The 21,653-nt window shown below is 37.9% G+C and overlaps 1 protein-coding gene across 1 annotated transcript in view; it reads left to right on the forward strand.

Annotated features, from left to right (window-relative positions):
* The window catches only part of LOC136881080 (claspin), a 92,002-nt gene that overhangs the window by 23,195 nt on the left and 47,154 nt on the right, over positions 1-21,653 (forward strand). Inside the window, exon 3 of the mRNA XM_067153740.2 lies at positions 6,562-6,750. Coding sequence (XP_067009841.2) covers positions 6,562-6,750 — 189 coding nt within the window. The remainder of the gene's footprint in view (positions 1-6,561; positions 6,751-21,653) is intronic.

A 21,653-nucleotide genomic window follows, 5' to 3' on the forward strand; every position in this document is an offset into this window, starting at 1 on the left:
CATTGAGATACTGTGTAGGAGGGGTACTGGCTGGAGGGTGATCTGGGTTTAATTGAGACCATGGAGTTGGTTCGTGGTAAATTGGGAGTGAAAATTGTAGATCTAATGGGTGGGTGGGAGATAGGGATCTATGTACAGCTGGCCGTCTCTTGAACCATAATGGTATCCATAAGTTATGGGATTTGTATAGATGATTTGTTGGGAGGTACTACTCCACCAGTGAATTGTTACGGCTAGACATCGAGCGGGGCTGTTGTGTATACATTACGTCAGCTCGCCTTGGTATGGCTGCGGCGAACGGGAGAGGGGCATGAGGGGGAACGCATGTACAGTCATACAATGAGAACAGTACCACTAACCTGCTTGAAGTTACATTGTACTGGACGATGAAAATCCTGCACACAAAGGATAGATACCAGGTTCTTCATCAGCTGTGTCGGTCTCACTATTCTCACTAATGTCCGTACCAGGTTCACTTGCAGCATCAGTATCCATATCACTTTGTTCAGTGTTGTCACGACACTCATTTTCATTTGGATTTTCATCATCACTATCATCACTGTCAAGGCCAACATTTATGTTATTTTCTATGGCTTCCTCCATTAACCCATCCCTGTACCAATAACTTTCCTCAATTGTTCATAATTTTTCGCAACCTTTTGTCCAGTCCTCTTGAGTGATTTCACGTAAAGAAGTGTTGGTCAGTTCCTTTAGGTTTTTTAAGGTAATAGCAGAGACATTTTTAGCAGCAATCTTTTGTTTTAACAAATTCCAAATAAGTTTAATCGGATTAAGGTCACAATGGTATGGAGGGAGCCTTAAGACAGTAAACCTCTGTTGTTCAGACATTGTATCCACTCTATATACCGGTTTTGGATTATTACGTGTTATAAGTTTCAAAAGCTCATCTCGTCTCCAAGTGGGATCAAAATATATATTATGCTGAGTAAGCCAGTCTACCATTTCAGACCCACCTTATTATAATAGAGAAATAGAGACTAAGAAGGAGGTGCAGACTGGAAAGAAATAGAGTTAGAAATGGCTGTGGAAGTAAGAAGAAAATGAAGGAACTTACTAGAAAATTGAATCTAGCAAAGAAGGCAGCTAAGGATAACATGATGGCAAGCATAATTGGCTGTCATACAAATTTTAGTGAAAAATGGAAGGGTATGTATAGGTATTTTAAGGCAGAAACAGGTTCCAAGAAGGACCTTCCAGGAATAATTAATGAACAGGGGGAGTGTGTATGTGAGGATCTTCAAAAGGCAGAAGTATTCAGTCAGCAGTATGTAAAGATTGTTGGTTACGAGGATAATGTTGAGATAGAGGAAGAGACTAAGGCCAAAGAAGTAATAAAATTTACATATGATAACATTGACATTTACAATAAGATACAAAAGTTGAAAACTAGAAAAGCGGCTGGAATTGATCAGATTTCTGGGGATATACTAAAGACAATGGGTTGGGATATAGTACCATATCTGAAGTACTTATTTGATTATTGTTTGGCCGAAGGAGCTATACCAGATGAATGGAGAGTTGCTATAGTAAGCCTTGTGTATAAAGGAAAGGGTGATAGACATAAAGCTGAAAATTACAGGCCAGTAAGTTTGACATGCATTGTATGAAAGCTTTGGGAAGGCATTCTTTCTGATTATATTAGACATGTTTGTGAAATTAATAACTGGTTCGATAGAAGGCAGTTCGGTTTTAGGAAAGGTTATTCCACTGAAGCTCAACTTGTAGGATTCCAGCAATATATAGCAGATATCTTGGATTCTGGAGGTCAAATGGACTGTATCGCGATTGACCTGTCTAAAGCATTTGATAGGGTGGATCATGGGAGACTACTGGCAAAAATGAGTGCAATTGGACTAGACAAAAGAGTGACCGAATGGGTTGCTATATTTCTAGAAAATAGATCTCAGAGAATTAAAGTAATTGAAGCTTTATCTGACCCTGTAATAAATAAGAGGGGAATTCCTCAAGGCAGTATTATTGGACCTTTATGTTTTATATATATAAATGATCTGAGTAAAGGAGTGGAATCAGAGATAAGACTTTTTGCGGATGATGTTATTCTCTAAAGAGTGATAAATCCAGTAAGATTGTGAGCAACTGCAGCGTGACCTCGAAAATGTGAGATGGACAGCAGGCAATGGTATGTTGATAAATGGGGTTAAAAGTCAGGTTGTGAGTTTCACAAATAGGAAAAGTCCCCTCAGTTTTAATTACTGCATTGATGGGGTGAAAGTTCCTTTTGGGGATCATTGTAAGTATCTAGGTGTTAATATAAGGAAAGATCTTCATTGGGGTAATCACATAAATGGGATTGTAAATAAAGGGTACAGATCTCTGCACATGGTTATGAGGGTGTTGAGGGGTTGTAGTAAGGATGTAAAGGAGAGGGCATATAAGTCTCTGGTAAGACCCCAACTAGAGTATGGTTCCAGTGTATGGGACCCTCACCAGGATTACCTGATTCAAGAACTGGAAAAAATCCAAAGAAAAGCAGCTTGATTTGTTCTGGGTGATTTCCGACAAAAGAGTAGCGTTACAAAAATGTTGCAGTGGCGTTTATAAAAGTAGGAAAGATCACAATATGAAGATAAAGTTGGAATTCAAGAGGACAAACTGGGGCAAATATTCATTTATAGGAAGGGGAGTTAAGGATTGGAATAACTTACCAAGGGAGACGTTCAATAAATTTCCAATTTCTTTGAAATCATTTAGGAAAAGGCTAGGAAAGCAACAGATAGGGAATCTGCCACCTTTGCGACTGCCCTAAATGCAGATCAGTATTCATTCATTCATTCATTCATTCATTCATTCATTACGAGATGCATTAGGCGGGGCTTTATTGACTTGCACAGTATGAGAGGGCGCGTTATCGATAACAACTATGCTGTAGATGTTGATTCCCATAGGGAACCTAAAATATTTGTCCCGAATGAGTAAATTTATAATACCAATATAATGGTCCGTTATTTGGACATTATAAATTTTCCAGCTAACTCATTCTTGGTTGCCTGCGTTTCGCCCTCGTGTGCTAAGTTAGGCTCGTCAGTTGGGACTTAGCACACCACCCAAGACGCAAGGCTAGTGCATACCGTGGAGGCCACTGCATAGGCTACTTGAAGCCACCAGCAGTGCCAATGCACTATGAGAGCTATGTCTCATTTTCAAAAATTGATGCCTGCCTGGCCATCAAATGATGGTATGGACTAGCCTTGCGTCTTGGGTGGTGTGCTAAGTCCCAACTGACGAGCCTAACTTAGCACACGAGGGCGAAACGCAGGCAACCAAGAATGAGTTAGCTGGAAAATTTATAATGTCCAATAACGGACCATTATATTGGTATTAACAACTATGCTCTCGGGTGGAATATTTAAGTTTATCTCCTACCCATTCCTCATAATTGCAGCTATTCATTTCAGCATGGTAATCTTTTGATTTGGATTTTGAGTCATAAATTAAATCTGCTCCCTCTATGAAACCCATTTTACCTCCCGCATGGACAACAATAGCTCGTTGTCCTGGACTGTGATTCGTCATAACCCCTGCGACATCTTCATGTTGCCAACGTTATTTTACAGTGTAGTGTGTATGAACCCACGTTTCATCCGTGTACACTACTGGTTTATTTGGACCCTTCGCGTTATTTCTTATAGCTCGTAAGTAGTCCGCACGTCTAGCAACAATGTCTGACCTTTCTGCGAGGATAGTTCGTTTATTTTTACACTTCCAGAAATAAAACCCCATTTCTTTTACAATTTTTCGGAAAGTTTCCTTTCCTACTTTAAACTGTATTTCATGTTTCGCGAATACAAGCTGTTTACGCAGTGTTGGAATTTCTCTCTTTTGTTCATAATACTCTAGGAATTTTCTACGAATACGACATTTATCAAAGTCATCTATAGAAATCACTCTTCTTTCAGACTGTTTTTCTCGTGGTGTTGTAACCTTTTCACCGGTCTTTTCATTGTCTTTCAAAATATTTCTTACGTTTTCTTCAGACTTACCAACCATATGTGCCGCCCTTAAAATTGCTTTTTGAAGAGGTATAATTACTTTGTTTTTTTTTTTTTTCTCTTGCTTACAAAACTGCACGACATTGTACATCATTTTCTTCTCCGCGGAATGAGTCCATTTTCCCCCCTTTTCCTGTTTGGGCGTTTCCCTTATTATTATTATTATTATTATTATTATTATTATTATTATTATTGTTGTTGTTGTTGTTGTTGTTGTTGTTGTTGTTGTTATTATTATTATTATTATTATTAATATTATTATTATTATTATTATTATTATTATTATTATTATTATTATTTACTACATGTTAAAGTACAGTACATCTACTCCACTGCTCAACGAACAATATAGTCTATTAACTGTTTTCACTTACGTACGTACTTACTTACGTAAACGGGTGCACTAATCTACAACACACAATGCATGACCCAGCACGAATTATTCACTTACACGACATGCGATGAGGTTTCGCTGGCGACAACTGCACTTCTATCGCAGGCGTGTAGCTGGGCGGAGCGCATTAGTTCCGATTTCCGCCACCGGCAACAATTCGCTGGCTGGGTTATACATTCAGCGAAACAGGGTGTACTAAGAGTGTAGGCAGCTAAAAGTAAGGATAACATAAAGTTGTTAGCATTAAACTGTAGAAGTATTATAAAGGAAGATATATAATTAATTCACCAGTAATAGATATATATTTATCAAATTTTGTAAGAGGAGTTGAATCATGACTGAGAAGTGATATTACGGATGCAGAAATTTTCTTATGGATCAGGAATGTTTATAATGGAGACAGGGTAGGAACGGTTGGAGGGGGGATATCATACTGGTGAAAGAAGAATTTTTAAGGTATAAAAAAAGTTAAGGATCAGAAACATGAAATTCTTCTCATCTTTCAAGATAATAAGCAGCTCGATGTTTTTGGGATGTACAGGCCTGGAAGAGCTGATGCTGACACAAAATTATTTGATAAAATAATCAGCTATGTGGGGAACAACACAGAAAGGAATTATTGTAGAAGGTGACCTCACTTTACCTAATATTAACTGGGAAGAAAGCAAATGACAGGAAGTATGACCAAGTTAATCTGGGAAGAAGAGTTGAATCAGAAAGTGATAGAGAGCCAAGTAAAGGAAAAACTATTCTTGACTGGGTGCTGATAAAACTAGATGAGCTCTGTAGAGAAACTGAAGTGATAGATGGCAATAAGTGATTGGAAAATGGCATTAAGAATAAATGCAATGGAAAAGAAAGTTTTAAAAGCAGGAATATTAGACAGTACTGCATGGTAGATAATTAAGAGAGGCATGAGGGAGTTTAATAAAAGTAATTATGATCAGTGGAAAATGGTCAGTAAAAATGTAAACAGCCGTGGGTTTAATATGAAAACAGGTGTGTACCTGTAAAGGTTATAAGAATAGATAAGATCCACTATATTACAACGAAGAAATAGAGACTAAGAAGGAAGTAGATTAGAAGTTGTAGTTAGGAATGGTTGTGTAAGTAAGGAAAAAATTTAAAGCTCATGCTAAGAAATTGAATTTATTCAGAAAAGAAAGGTCAGCTAAGAATAACATGTTTGCAAACATAATTGGCAATAATATGAATTTTAGTGAAAACTGGAAGGGTGCTTATTTGGTTACTGTTTACATGACACAGCTATACCACATTAATGGATAGTTGTTATAGTTTCCCCAGTGTACAAAAGGTAGGGAGATAAAGCAGATAATTAGAGGCCGGTCAGCTTGACATGTGTTGCTTGTTTGCACTGGGAAAGCATTCTTTCTGATTTTATTAGACTCTTTTGGAAAATTACTAAAATTACTAAGTGGTTCAATCATTGGCAGTTCCGTTTTGGGATAGATTATTCCAGTGAGGCTCAATTTGTAGGATTCCAGATATTTTAGATTCAGGAGGTCAAATAAACTATATCATTACTGACATTCCCAAGGCTTTTCATAGGGTAGACCATGGGAGACTACTGACAAAATGAGGGATATTGGACTAGACAAAAGAGTTGCTGAACGGGTGGCTAAATTTCTAGAAAATAGCACTTGGAGAATTAGAGTAGGTGAAGCTTTATCTGATGCTGCAATGTTTAAGACAGGGAGGTCCCACAAGGCATTGGTCCTTCATGTTTTTTTGTGTATATAAATGATATGAATAAAGAAGTTGACACAGATATGGTGTTTTGCAGATAATTCTGTACTGCATAGAGTTGTAAATGAATAACAGGATTGTTAGCAACTACAATACGTCCTGTCATTTACTGAAGAGTATTGCTCATTTCCCAGTTTATGTGCTTTGTATAATGTCATATGCTAAATATGTAAATAAATCCAGTCTATATTCAGGATTATGCCTCATTAAATAAACATTTGATATATTCATATTCTTTTTTCTATACTGTGTTTCATGAACGTCATTTTCGCCTGCGTGTTGTATTTTTGTATTTGTGCGTGAGTTGTATTATAGCATTGAAATTGATCAGCTTGAGTAGTCTTAAGTGAAACTTCTCTTCTTTTTCAGGCTAAGCCTTTATTCGCTGACAAAGATTTGTATGATGCTGAAACTTCTGAGGAAGAAAAACAAATCGGAGAAGGGCCAAATACTTCAGATGGTTATAGCAGCATACCTAAAGCTCAAGATTCAGAAAATGAAGAAAATTCTGCTGTTAGGTCTAGCATTGAATCAAAATCGCAGGAGGAACAGAATAAGGTAGGCCATTGAGATATGAAATTCACTGTAGTGTTATTCTCACTTGAATGCTTTAGAACTTTGTATCTCTAACCAACAAATTTAACTCCTGAGTGGCTAAGTTCACCCTGGCTGTTTTAAATGACTCGTTAATGCTCTGTATTGATTTTTTATTCGTTCTGTATTGTTTCATATATATTTGTGTTGTGTTTATTTTTATTGTTATTTTATTTTATGTAGAAAAATATTTTTTTGTATGTATTTTGGTCCATTTTAAACCATTTATTTCACGTATTGTAATACGAGTAATAAGACTAGATGTATAACTCATGGGTGTTTTGGTATTCTTTATTGTAATTTTTCTATTTTACATGGTAACCTTTTTACTTCTTGTGTCTTGGCTTATTTTATAGTTCTGTTTTTTATGAGTTCTGACTTGACAGTTAACCGGAAGTCAGACAGTGTTGCCAAACTGCTACAAATACAAACAGTTGATTTACGATACACAACACAAACGGTGTTGGAATATGTCCATAATAAATTATTCTTTGTAGCAACATACATAATTCATGTGAGATGAACAACAATACACAACGCATTTAGGATAAGGCTACAAGATAAAAATATGTCAATGCTCGAACAGATAAAACGTGAGAAAATTAAATGAAATTTCTACTCATCGTGTAGAAGAGCTCGCGTTGCTGTAAGATTCAATTTTCCCTAAGGAAGGAAATAATCCTACAAAGGGAACACACCACTCATTTCTGAGTCACGATCGGCATTGCAATCGCCTGTGAGACTTTCTTTCTCCCAAGCTTTAATCATCTCGGATTTCATTTGTCTCACAACGTTGCTCCAGTCCTCAGCACTTATACAGCCTACTGCTTCGAAAATAAGTCTTTCAACTTCCGAAACTCTGAAGAGTCGGTTATTCTCAGCTGCATAATCCTTCACTTGGGCCCACATCAGTTCTGTGGCGTTAAAATGGCAATTGCAAACAATTTCCCAGGCCTGGCTCCTTAGTGGAGTACCGTGTCCGAACGGCTTTCTTCTCTTGGGAGCTTCATCCTGAGATGTAGGTGTCGACATGACAGAATATGAAATTCACATACGGGCCTGAAATTAACCTACTGTATAACTACTGAACGAAATATTAAACTACCGGTAAACTACTACATAAACTAGATCACTATTGTACCTTGTTACACACTATTCACTACAATATAACGTGCTATACTATTAAATACTAATCAATAAGTCTACAAACTCTACACTACGAAATATAAACGAACAACCGAGCTCAAAGACACACACAAAGACCGCGAAAAGAACGAGCACAATACAACACACAGCTGATAGCACGTGGTTACAGTAAACAACAGATCGACAACACTGCTACCCGGAACTGGAATCTAACGTGCTCTATCGGAGGGATCGTCTGCCTATGATTGGCAGTTGATTAATGCACTTACCCTCGCCAAAGGCAGCACTCAAATGTCAAGTCGAAACTCATAATAACTGAACTATAAACAGTTTATTTCACATATTACAAAATGGCTGAAAATAATAGTTGTCAGAGGATACAAATCACTCTGAACTTGTTAACAACTGCTGTTTATAACAATAATAAAGCAAAGCAAAGTCATCTCCATACAGGCCATAAAGACCCTTGCAGGAGTGGAACTGTGGCGGATAGCTGATAATTTGAGGGTTGATATTATTTAGATAAGAGAAGGTTAGGTTGTCTACAGTAATACCCTTATAGTGTAGATTTTAATAAGCTATTGGGCTTTTCCTGTGTCAAGAAAATAAGGTGAAATTTTTTAAGTTTCGCAGAGAATTTTGCTCTGTGTCTTCAGAAGAAAATCTCAACTGTTCACGAGGAAGACTTCTCCGATAATGAAGGTTTGAATTAAGAATCCTTTACCGTTAATCTGTAGTAAGTGATACTCTCATTTGTCAGGGTGCTTATTTTCAGGCATTTTCAAGTAAATCACAGGGAAATAAAAATGCAGAAAATATACTGGGAAAGCATAGGGAAATGACGTGTACACATCAAAATTAAGCTTTTTATCTAAGACTGGACCCACATAAAGATTGAATGAGACTGATATGTAGACTACGCAAGTCATACGCAGCGAGTAGTGCTTGGAGAGAAAGAGAGAGAGAGAGGAGAGAGCGCATGGTACCGAAAGAGAGGAAATGAAAAAGACAAGATATACTTGCGCTAACTGCTGAAAGGTGGCAGTACACGAGACATGTGACGAATCTAGTATTGTATTAGTTAGTGTGGTGTAGCTTACAATTGTTAATGATAATGCAATTCCAAGTTTTTGATAGTAAAATTACTTCCCGCCTTTAATTTGTAATTGCCTTATTCTCATTAAACCAGAACTTAAATTATAATATTACACACCTCAAGAAAAGTTTTGCACCACTTGAAGTTCCAGGTTTCAACGTTCCTGATGACCCCAGAGAATATCATCATCATCATCATCATCATCATCAACCCTGCAACTACTGCAGACTATTGAAATACTGAACAGATGAACGTTGACTCAACTAAGCGTAAATAACAAGGATAATGGGCGCCACCTGCAAAACAATTGCAGGAATATCTAATTATGTAGAGCAACGAGCCACTCCCTCTCCCAAGGCGACGGTCATCAGGCTGACGAGGCTCCAGACTTGCTTTGTAACCTTACCTGTTGCTATATAACCCCTGAAATTAAATTTGGGTAACATGCCAGGTTCAGCCTCACTCCACTGACAAAAGACTCACTTAAAGTTTGATTCTATGACTTTACTCCCAGAATAAGAACGAATATGTGACAAACACCAACAAAAATAAACACTTATGCAACCCACTTAGTACTTGCTGTTTACATAGAGCTAATATACACAATACTACCCAACAAAATCATCTCTTCACGAGATTTACTCGTTTGCCGTCTACAAAGCCAAATTACACATCATTAAAATCATCACTAAAAATAGAACATCATTATATTTTTAACATACCTCCAGGTAAGAGCCCCACTGCACTCCACTGTTACCGTGAATCCTAATCTGGTAGAGAAAAGTACGACGACTATTTCTCTACATATGGATGCAACCTTCTTTACTAACAGCATCCCTAACCTTATTTACACTTCTTCGTCGACGTCTTGAATTCCTTCCAATTGCCGGCTGGACTGAAAGCGTTACATGTCCGGAGGCAAGCAAACAGCAAAATTCCACATCAACTGAAGCTGCATACTCGGGTGACAAGTTCCAAACAAACACTTTCCTTTACAGAAAGTCCACTGCAAAGCCGGTAAGTCGTTGAGATTATACCATGTTCACTCCGTAACAGATACTCCGAACAATAGCAGATCGTATAGCAAACTGCGCAAATACGTCGCTCCCGCAGACGAGTACAAATGAGAAACACACAGTATCAGCATCAGAGTCAGAAACACAATGAGAATCAGAATCAGAATGACTCGCCGCACACGTGTACCCACTTATATGTGCTTGCTACACGTGGTAATCGCGTCCTGAAAAGTTTAGTGGTAGCAACGCTCACACCGGCACTTCTTCCCGCGTCACTCTGTCAACACAAACCTCGCTCAAAACAAAGCCCTCGCATTGGCTATCGAGTATATGATGTGACATAGACCGTCCACTCATGTATGTCCACATTGATTCACTCCAATTCTTCAACCGATACAACCTGCCGTACCCCGTGTTTTCAAGCCACCTGTTGCAACACATCCAACTGACTTCAACCGTCCTTCCCGATATAGTCGCAGTTTTCCCAGTTGCACAATCCTTACGGCTAGGCCATATTTACAGACTCTTACCCAAACGGAAATTTATACAAAATATAATGATGAACATATGCAATATTCCCTAACTATACATTCTTCTTATAATATTACGTTTTTACATGGTAAATAAACAAAATTACATGATTTTAACCTAACAAACTATATACGAAAATTTCCTAACCTAAAAACTCGGGGATCGTACATACGTACGGTTACAACCCCTCCAGCATTCCGGGTAGGGTGGTGTTGAACGAGCCTTCGCCATCATTGTCCAGAAATGCCTTCTCTCTCACCACTGGCTCCCAGTTTCCTCCTCTTCTCTCCATATCGTCTCTCAGGTGGTGTAGGTATCTCTTCCTAGGTCTTCCTACTCTCCTTCTTCCTTCAACCCTTCTTTCTAGGCATGCATATGGTGTTCTTGTGCCAGGCATTCACTTTACATATCCATACGATGTTAGTCTCAAAGTCCTTAGCTTCTCATGTATCGAGTCCACTTCCAGTTCCATTCTGGTGTCATCATTCCTTACACGGTCATTGTGTGTTTTTTGGAGGGTGGTTCGTAGGATCTTCATTTCACATGCTTGCGATTTACTAACTTCTCTTTCAGTGTACATGTTTCTAGACTGTATGTTAGAAAGGGCACAAAGTATGACTTGCATAGAATAATCTTGGTTTTTATGGGCACTCTGTTATCCCATAGTAGATGTCTTACAAGGTTGTAGAAGTTGAAACTGCTAGACACTCTGTTTACTATTTATTTATCTGCAGTACCCCTGCTGGAAATCATACTTCTGTGGAATGTACCGCAAGAAATGTGTGGGTCAAGTATAACACAATTTATGTAAAGAAAAAGCAACGACAGGCACAGCACAAACACTATTCTTCCGCAACATGCATCTGCCTATCGAACATTGGAATCTGATTCTCCTTGCAGTGAAGCATGATTGGAACAGTCGTAGCAAGCTGTCCACAAGGCAGCTGAGGCTGTCCTGGACGATCCTAATCCCACTATTTGACAGCAACCCTCCGGAGGTCGGCCAGGGTGAGAGGTGGATTTGTTCGTCGTCACACTGCTGTTTCAGCACATCCCAGGCACGTTCAATGGGATTCATGTCCGGAGACACCGCAGGCCAGTCTATCCGATGAATGTGGGCCTCCCCGAGGAAGAGATTCACAGGATAGTGTGCGGACACGTGTCGTCATCTTGTGGAATGAATTTGCCGCTGAAATGTTGTCAGTATGGTTGAACAGTGGACTCAAGGATTCTATTCTGGTATTGTGTACCAGTGATATTGCCCCCTATGACAATGAGTGGCACCCGATATCCATACATAATGCCACCCCAAAACATGATGGATCACCTACCTGATGTCCGCCTCTTTAGCGTAACGGTTAGTGTTATTAGCGGCCGTCCTCGGGGGCCCGGGTTCGATTCCTGGTACTGCCGGAAATTTAAGAATGGCAGGAGGGCTGGTATGTGGTTGAAATGGTACATGCAGCTCACCTACAATGAGACTGTGCCTGAAAAGAGCTGCTCCACCTCTGGATGAGGACACGAGTTTACTTACTTACCTGATTTACGATACACAACACGAATGGTGTTGGAATATGTCCATAATCAATTATTCTTTGTAGCAACATACATAATTCACGTAAGATGAACAACAATACAAAACACATTTAGGATGAGGCTACAAGATAAAAATATGTCAATGCTCGATCAAAAAAAACGTGAGAAAATTAAATTAAATTTCTACTCACCATGTAGAAGAGCTCACGTTGCTTTTAGATTCAATTTCCCCGAAGGAAGGAAATAATCCTAGAAAGGGAACACACCACTAATTTCTGAGTCACGATCAGCATTGTAATCGCCTGTGAGACTTTCTTTCTCCCAAGCTTTAATCATCTCGGATTTCATTTGTCTCACAACGTTGCTCCAGTCCTCCGCACTTATACAGCCTACGGCTTCGAAAATAAGTCTTTCAACTTCCGAAACTCTGAAGAGTCGGTTATTCTCAGCCACATAATCTAAGACTGGACCCACATAAAGATTGAACGAGACATATGTAGACTACGTGAGTCATACGCACCGAGTAGTACTTAGAGAGAGAGGAGAGAGCGCATGGTAGTGAAAGAGAGGAAATGAAAAAGATGAGACATACTTGCGCTAACCGCTGAAATGTGGCAGTACACGAGGTGTGTGACGTATCTAGTATTGCATTAATTAGTGTGGTGTAGCTTACAATTGACTGTTAATGACAATGCAGTTCCAAGTCTTTGATAGTAAAATTAAATGTTCATAGATAGTAACTTCCCCCCTTAATTTGTAATTGCCTTTACTTACCTACCTGGTGGGCATGTGGGATGGCGTACAGGACTCGTATGGCATTACTTTTCTCTCTTCAAACCCTCCTCCAATGATTATCTGGTGCCAGACACATTCGGCACTCATCTGTGAAGAGGACTAGTTGTCATTCTTCCAGAGTCCAGCCTAAGTCCCTCGCCTATCTGTACCTGGCACCTCGGTGTTGGGGTGTACGTACAGACGCTCGCCGAGGAACTCTTGACTATAGGTGAACTCTGTGGAGACTGTTTCTGATTGTCTGCATAGACACAGCCGTGCCAGTTGCTTGCCGTATGGCATTACGCAGTTCTATTGCGGTGTCTGCCGGGTTCCTGCGAACCAGGATTGGTATGTAACGATTGTCAGCTGTTGTTGTTGTCTGCAGACGACCACTGCAAGGACGATTTTCAACATTTTCTGTCACACGATAGCAGCTGTATGTCCTCACAACATAGCTGTGGTGTACACCATCCAGGCCAGCAACTGCCCTGATTCAGTATCACTCTGCGCGTATGGACAGAAGTGGTAAAGACTCGTCGAGGCATGTATGTATAGTACATGGGACACAAATGTGCTGTTGTCATGTTGTGTCCACACGTGACTGGAGCAGCACACTCTTCTGGACTGTTCTAAAACTGCATGTATTACCTCCACGTCCACTAACAGGTAGCATTAAACGTTATTCGAATGTACACTAGTGTCAGAAAGTTTAGACTCACCTACGAAAATCAATAATTTTCTTAAATAATTGTTTTCTGTGTGATAAGTGGTACTTTAGTTCTGTTACTTATGTATGGATGCTTTCAGCACTTTCATAAAGCTATTTCAGTGCATATTGCAAGATTTTACTTTATCTTTTCAAAGAAGTTGACAGATTGATGGTCCCCAACTTTTACTGCCTGCTTCTACCTGGATAACTTCCGGCCATTTCCCAGGTAATAAACATGCCTATCTCACGTGATTACTTGTCCTTCTTGTTTCCTCGCTGTCTTGTAAGTTGACAGTTAGCCTACAGTAGTTATCCTGAGCAGTTGTATGTTAATCTCTGTACCAGATTGTTTATTTTCTACATTGTTATCTGGGCATAACTACTGTAACAACACACATCAAACAATCGAATGTGGGAAAGAAGGCCAATTTAACCCAAGAAAACAGAGCCAAGGCTTGTGCTTATAAATAAATTGGGTGGTCAAACCGAAAAATTGCGGAAAATTTGAAAATTTCAGAGTGCAGCTTTCGCAGAGCAGTGAAACGCAGAGAGGAAAACTGGTAGTCATGAGGATTGACCACGCAGTGACAGAAGGCACACAGCGGTAGATATTTGCTCAGAGATAAATAAAACAAGGGAACAACCTGTGTCTGTGACAACAGTGAAAAATTGTCTGCTTGAGGTGGGATTGTTTGGTCGCGTAGCGGCACAGAAACCATTGTTGAAAACTGTACACAAGCAGAAAAGGCTACATTGGGCCAAAATGCCTGCTAACTGGACTGCTGAACAATGGAAAAGGGTGCTTTGGACAGATGACACTAAATTTGAAAAATTCGGTTCCAATTGTCGTCACCCCGGCAAAAGGGTTATGGAATCCTGCATAATTCCTCCGTCTGTGAAGCATGGAGGAGGAAATGTGATGGTGTGGGGATGTTTTGGAAATAATCAGGTTGGTGATTTGGTGAAAGTAGAGGGAATACCGGAAAAGAAACAATATCACTGTATCCTTTTGCACAATGCTGTGCCATCTGGAATGAAGCTGATTGTTCTACAGCAGGACAATGATCCTAAACACACCTCTCATTTGTGCTCATTGTGTGTTAGCATTCCAAGTGGGAGCTGATGACGCCATCTAAGTTCCAATTAAGGTGTTTGTGTTACACCGCATATGCATTGTGAACTTCAGCTGGAACTTAAATTTTTTTTTTTACAAAAACACAACACGCTATTCTGTCAGTAGTGGTGTTGCTTTGGTAACCAAGACACACTAATATAGAAAGAAGGAATAGTCCCTAGACCAAAATAAACCAAGGAATTGAATCCTGGACCAAAACTTGATTTCTCGTAGGGAGATTGCAATGGTGGTGGCAGGTGGGCTGCTTTTATTAACACACGTAATCTAACCTGTCACTTCTATTTGATTTGTCCAGATCATAACCTAACCTACTACTGCCATTTGATTTGTTGAGATTGTAATTTCCACATCGCCATCATTTACTCCACGAGAGTTCTGTTCATTGTGTCCGCTTGCCACAATGTTGTATTTATGCATCTAGGATCTGAATTAATACCAATTGGGTGAGTCAGTGAGGTACATTTTAGTTACCTGCTAAATATTTCTCATGTAGAGTTTTCACTCATGCCAGCTCTTCATTCAAAAACTCAGTAATCCATGCTCGTGACTCTCTGTTTTTTGAGAAGTCAGTGGGATATTTACTTTCGTAAACACTTCAGCTGTTAACATTGATGCTTTCACAGCCCTTAATTGTAGACATCATATGGGCTTGGGCTTATGCTGTGTCAAGAAAATAAGGTGAAATGCTTTACGTTTTGCAGAGAATTCTGCCCATATCATGTCTACCTCAACTGTTCTTGAGAAGTGATCTTTGAAGGTTTTCCATTGTTCTCAGCTGTCCAGTCACTCTGGAATAGATGTCTGTTTTGTTCAAGATTGAGATGGACCCGCGACAGCGATAGAGTTTTCTTGTCGCTTTGTTACGTGTTTTTCACTGTTAGCATGTTTTACAATACTGCATTTCTTTTCCCGCGCAACTCTGGAATTACAAAATTTGCCAAGCACTATCAATGAATTTGTGGCATGTAGACCTTCATTAGTATTGCCAAGCCCTCTCACGGACATTTACAGTATAGCCGTGCGCCCTGTAACATCAATGATTAATGCAGATTTATTCTCTTCACCTTGTGCACAACAAAGTTCAAGCACAGATACGTAGGCGAAGGGATTAGTGTGGTAGTCTTGTCGTGCCAAGGTGCATGCATTAAATGCGGCCACATGAACTATGGCGACGTTATTACCAAATGCATCCAAACAGGACCAACATGCGTTATTCTGTTTTTGGCTGCTGGAGGACAAACACCAGTGGACATCCATTGGAGAATAAAGACTGTGTATGGGGCAGCATGTCTGTCAAAAACTACTGTTGTGGAATGGTGCACCAAGTTCTGTGTGGTCGTGTTTCGATACAAGACGCTGGTCGATCTGGGAGGCCAGCCCGCACCACAAAGGTTGTCACGCAGAAGGTATGCCGCTTCAAGTGGGTGACACTCGAGCACCCGCGCTCTAGTCCTGATCTTTCCCCATGCGATTATCACGCCTTTGGACCCCTCAAAAAGGCCTTGAAGCGGCAATGCTTCCTGTTGTATGAGGATGTGCGAGCAGATGGTTACGGACTTCCTCACGCAGCAGGACACGGTGTTATACCACACGGGAATCTTCAACTTGGTGTTTCGGGATGAGTGCCTCAATGCTCATGGTGATTTTGCCTGATTGGCATCCCGATTCAGGACTGTACGGCTGTCGAACAGAAACTTTTTGATCGCCCCTTGTAATTACCATGATGATTGAACTATAGGTTCATGTTGGCGATGGATGGTGTGGATGGTAAGGTAAGGGTTATACTGCCTGAAGGCAGGTCCAAACCTCCGCAGAGGTGTTCCTGAGCTGGAGTTTATGTGCGGTAGGGTGGCCAGTTCCTTTCCGCTCCTCCATTCCCTTACCCCCCACCAACAGCACGTGGCAACCCATCCAACTCCTGACCATGCCCAATGTTGCTTAACTTCAGAGATCTCATGGGATCCGGTGTTTCAACATGGCTACGGCCGTTGGTTGTGTGGATGGTGTTAGCAATAAAAATCTAAATTCTGGAATATCTCTGTTATCATAGACCATATCCCTTTCAGACCTGAAAGAAAACTGGCGGTGTGAATTTTTGTTTGTACGTCAAAAACTGACTAAAATGCTCTTAAATACATATATTTTTAGTTTATTCTACAAAATAAAAATTAACATCTGAAAAAAAAGCACCCTCACAATTGTGCGTGTCAGGACTTGATTCACTACTTACAAAAAAGAAAAATTACCTCAATGCATGTGAATATACATATGTACAAGATTAAATGTTCTATTTTACAGTGGGGAATAATTTAAAACAATTAAATCTTCGTTCAAACACAAGTAAAGGTTACATTTTCTAGATTGAGGAAGAGTTTTGCTTTTGCTGCCCTTTTGGCAGCAGCAACTTGTCATCAGACCTGAAAGAAATCTGGAGGTGTCAAAACATCAAAAACTTACTAAAATGCTCTCAAATACATGTTTTTACAAGTTTATTTTACAAAATAAGAACTATCATCTGAAAAACAGAACCCACACAATTGTGCGTGTCAGGACTTCATTCACTACTTGCAAAAAAATTAAAAATTAAAAAAATTCAACTCGGTACATGTGAATATGCACATGTACATGAACAAATGTTCTATTTTACAGTGTGGAATGATTTTAAACAATTAAAATCTTATACATTACATTTCTCATGTAGAGTACGAGTTTTGCTTTCACATTACATAAAATCAGCTTCATGGTCCGTATCGCACTTCAATAGATTCACAATTAAGTATTTATTTATTTTCCACCTAGTCGATACAATGATTGCTTAAGGCAATTTTTAATGGTCAAAAGTGGTACATGTTTCGTATATTATCAACATCTTCAGCCACATAACACTGTTTAGATGAAAAATATATAAAATTGACAAAGTAATGCTTTAGAGGAAGTGACCTTAAAATTAACATAAGATTGACAAGATTAAAACAAACAAATAACTCAAGAGAAAATATATAAAATTATTTCTACAATAGAAAGCAGTCGTCAAGGAAACACTTGTACAATATTCCATAGAGAAATTGTCCTAATAAATATTCTTTTCTTAATAATTCATGAAAAAAGATCAATTGATAAATTAATAATTATACAATTTATAAGTAATTATCGAAATGAAGAAATCCTGATATCACAGTGCGGCTCTTATTATTAACATAGATGAAAATATAACTACTAATTCCTAGTTGTCAAATCTTATTAAGCCTGCTTTCCTTTGGAACAGTAACTCCTGTCATTCTTTCACAGTTTTGCGCCGGGTGTAATATTGATGATGCGTTCTTCCTTGCTCTTGCACCTGAGGAGGTGGAGGAGCGGGGGAGATAGGTGTGTCAAGAATTTCCTTGCTGTCACCTATAGCTTCAACTGAGGAGGAATAAGTTGTAGGGCTATATGTAGGTGGAGAAATTCCAATTCTTTTTTCTTGATCCTTCTCAAGCATTTTTAAATATACTAGAATTTGATAATATAATGGATTCTTATATTCTACAGCCTCATTAAGGTTATCATTTTTCTTTACAAGTTGGTCTAGATGAATGTACAGGTCTTCATATGTGTTCATTAAGCTGCCCTTTTTTAACTTTTTTATGATGGTCAGGTCTTGTTCTATGTTGGTAAATTTATGACCTGTGGCAGTCATGTGTGATCCCATTGCTGAGAATCTTCTATGTTTTTCAGCATTCACATGTTCCAAATATCTAACTTTAAAATTGCGGCCAGATTGTCCTATGTATGTATTCTTACATTCAAAGCATGTAAGTTTATATATACCGGAATCAAAAAATGTATCTTTTTCCGAGAGATTTATTGTATCATGGTTGAAAATACTATGTTTCATGTTGTTATTGGTGGAAAATGCAATTTTGAAATTTTTTCTCTTAAATAAATTTGTTATTACATGAATGTTTGGATTATTATATGTGAACTTGATATATTTTTCAGTTTTACTAGGTTCGACTGCTAATTTAGATTGTTGCTTCTCCGAAAATTTATTAATTATTTTATCAATCATGTTATTGTTGAAACCATTCAAGAGGGCTTGTTGTCGGATAAACAACAGTTCTTTATTCCGTTCAGATTTGGATAAAGGAATACTAAACGCTCTGTTAACGTAACTATAATATGCTGATCTTTTCTGTGCCTCAGGGTGTAACGAGTTGTTCTTGATAGTGGTCAGAACACACTTAAAATGAAGCAAGAAATTTTGGATAATAAATTATTTAAGTTGAAAAATTTAGCATCTAATAGAGAAGAAAGAAGGTTAGTTCCTAATCTTACGTTTGATGATAGTGTTTATCCACCTCCAATTAAAAACTTGTCTGAGATAGAATTTAATGAAGAAGAAACCTCTATTTTAAGTCAAGGCCCTAATTTCAATTGGCCAAGTTCAAACAAAAGTTATGATTTAATCACCACATTAGCTGAAACAGAAACAGCAATACAGAATCTACCTGTAGACTTACAGAATGACATAAGGTATGAAGCTAAGAAGAAAATTCCTATTTTAGTAAAAGGTTTACAATCACTTCGAGGCACCAACAAGGCGGTTAATAACTTGAAACAAAAAATCAAACTAAATAACTTAATTATCACAAAAGCAGATAAAGGAGGAACAGTTGTAGCCCTAGATAGAAATGTTTATATTGAAAAAACAGAAACATTTTTTAATAACAATTCGTTTAGTACAGTTGATAAAGACCCGACATCACGTATTCAGAGGGATCTTAAAAAACTATTAAAGAGCACGTCTTTCTTGTTTAATGAACATGATGTGCAAACATTAATAAATATGAACCCTAGACTCCCGACTGCGAGAGCACTACCGAAATTACATAAACAGGGAGAACCGATTAGACCTATCATAAATTTCAAAAATAGCCCCATTTATAAAACTTCTAGATTTATACATAATTTCTTATCAAGTAAATATGTATTTCATTGTAAAACACCTATCAAAAACTCAGTGGATTTTTGCAATCTAGTTAAAGATTTTAAACTTGGATCATCTCACACGACATGTTCGTTTGACATAACCAACATGTATACAAACATTCCAATAGAAGACACTATCAGAATCATTAAGAAGAATTTAACGAAGAACAAATTAGTAAGCATACCAGAAATTGAAGATTTTATTAATGTTTTAAAATTCGTGTTAAATCAAAATTATTTTACGTTTAATAATAAAATTTACCGACAAAAAGGACTCTCAATGGGAGCCCCAGCATCAGGAATATTGGCTAATATATACTTAGACTATTTGGAACACACGAAAATTATTAATAAAATAGAGGGTTTGGATTTTTGGACACGTTATGTGGACGATGTTTACGCTATAATAGATAACAGACTCACCGATAGCAATAAAGTTTTAAATATATTGAATAATTTGGATTCCAATATAAAATTCACTTTAGAAGAAGAGGTTGAAAAATCACTGAATTTTCTGGACATAGTCACAACAAGAGAAGAAAAAGGATTTTCTTTCAAAATACACAGAAAATCCACTTTCACACTGACCACTATCAAGAACAACTCGTTACACCCTGAGGCACAGAAAAGATCAGCATATTATAGTTACGTTAACAGAGCGTTTAGTATTCCTTTATCCAAATCTGAACGGAATAAAGAACTGTTGTTTATCCGACAACAAGCCCTCTTGAATGGTTTCAACAATAACATGATTGATAAAATAATTAATAAATTTTCGGAGAAGCAACAATCTAAATTAGCAGTCGAACCTAGTAAAACTGAAAAATATATCAAGTTCACATATAATAATCCAAACATTCATGTAATAACAAATTTATTTAAGAGAAAAAATTTCAAAATTGCATTTTCCACCAATAACAACATGAAACATAGTATTTTCAACCATGATACAATAAATCTCTCGGAAAAAGATACATTTTTTGATTCCGGTATATATAAACTTACATGCTTTGAATGTAAGAATACATACATAGGACAATCTGGCCGCAATTTTAAAGTTAGATATTTGGAACATGTGAATGCTGAAAAACATAGAAGATTCTCAGCAATGGGATCACACATGACTGCCACAGGTCATAAATTTACCAACATAGAACAAGACCTGACCATCATAAAAAAGTTAAAAAAGGGCAGCTTAATGAACACATATGAAGACCTGTACATTCATCTAGACCAACTTGTAAAGAAAAATGATAACCTTAATGAGGCTGTAGAATATAAGAATCCATTATATTATCAAATTCTAGTATATTTAAAAATGCTTGAGAAGGATCAAGAAAAAAGAATTGGAATTTCTCCACCTACATATAGCCCTACAACTTATTCCTCCTCAGTTGAAGCTATAGGTGACAGCAAGGAAATTCTTGACACACCTATCTCCCCCGCTCCTCCACCTCCTCAGGTGCAAGAGCAAGGAAGAACGCATCATCAATATTACACCCGGCGCAAAACTGTGAAAGAATGACAGGAGTTACTGTTCCAAAGGAAAGCAGGCTTAATAAGATTTGACAACTAGGAATTAGTAGTTATATTTTCATCTATGTTAATAATAAGAGCCGCACTGTGATATCAGGATTTCTTCATTTCGATAATTACTTATAAATTGTATAATTATTAATTTATCAATTGATCTTTTTTCATGAATTATTAAGAAAAGAATATTTATTAGGACAATTTCTCTATGGAATATTGTACAAGTGTTTCCTTGACGACTGCTTTCTATTGTAGAAATAATTTTATATATTTTCTCTTGAGTTATTTGTTTGTTTTAATCTTGTCAATCTTATGTTAATTTTAAGGTCACTTCCTCTAAAGCATTACTTTGTCAATTTTATATATTTTTCATCTAAACAGTGTTATGTGGCTGAAGATGTTGATAATATACGAAACATG

Source organism: Anabrus simplex, chromosome 1 (assembly GCF_040414725.1).
Source record: "Anabrus simplex isolate iqAnaSimp1 chromosome 1, ASM4041472v1, whole genome shotgun sequence".
Classification (NCBI taxonomy): domain Eukaryota; kingdom Metazoa; phylum Arthropoda; class Insecta; order Orthoptera; family Tettigoniidae; genus Anabrus; species Anabrus simplex.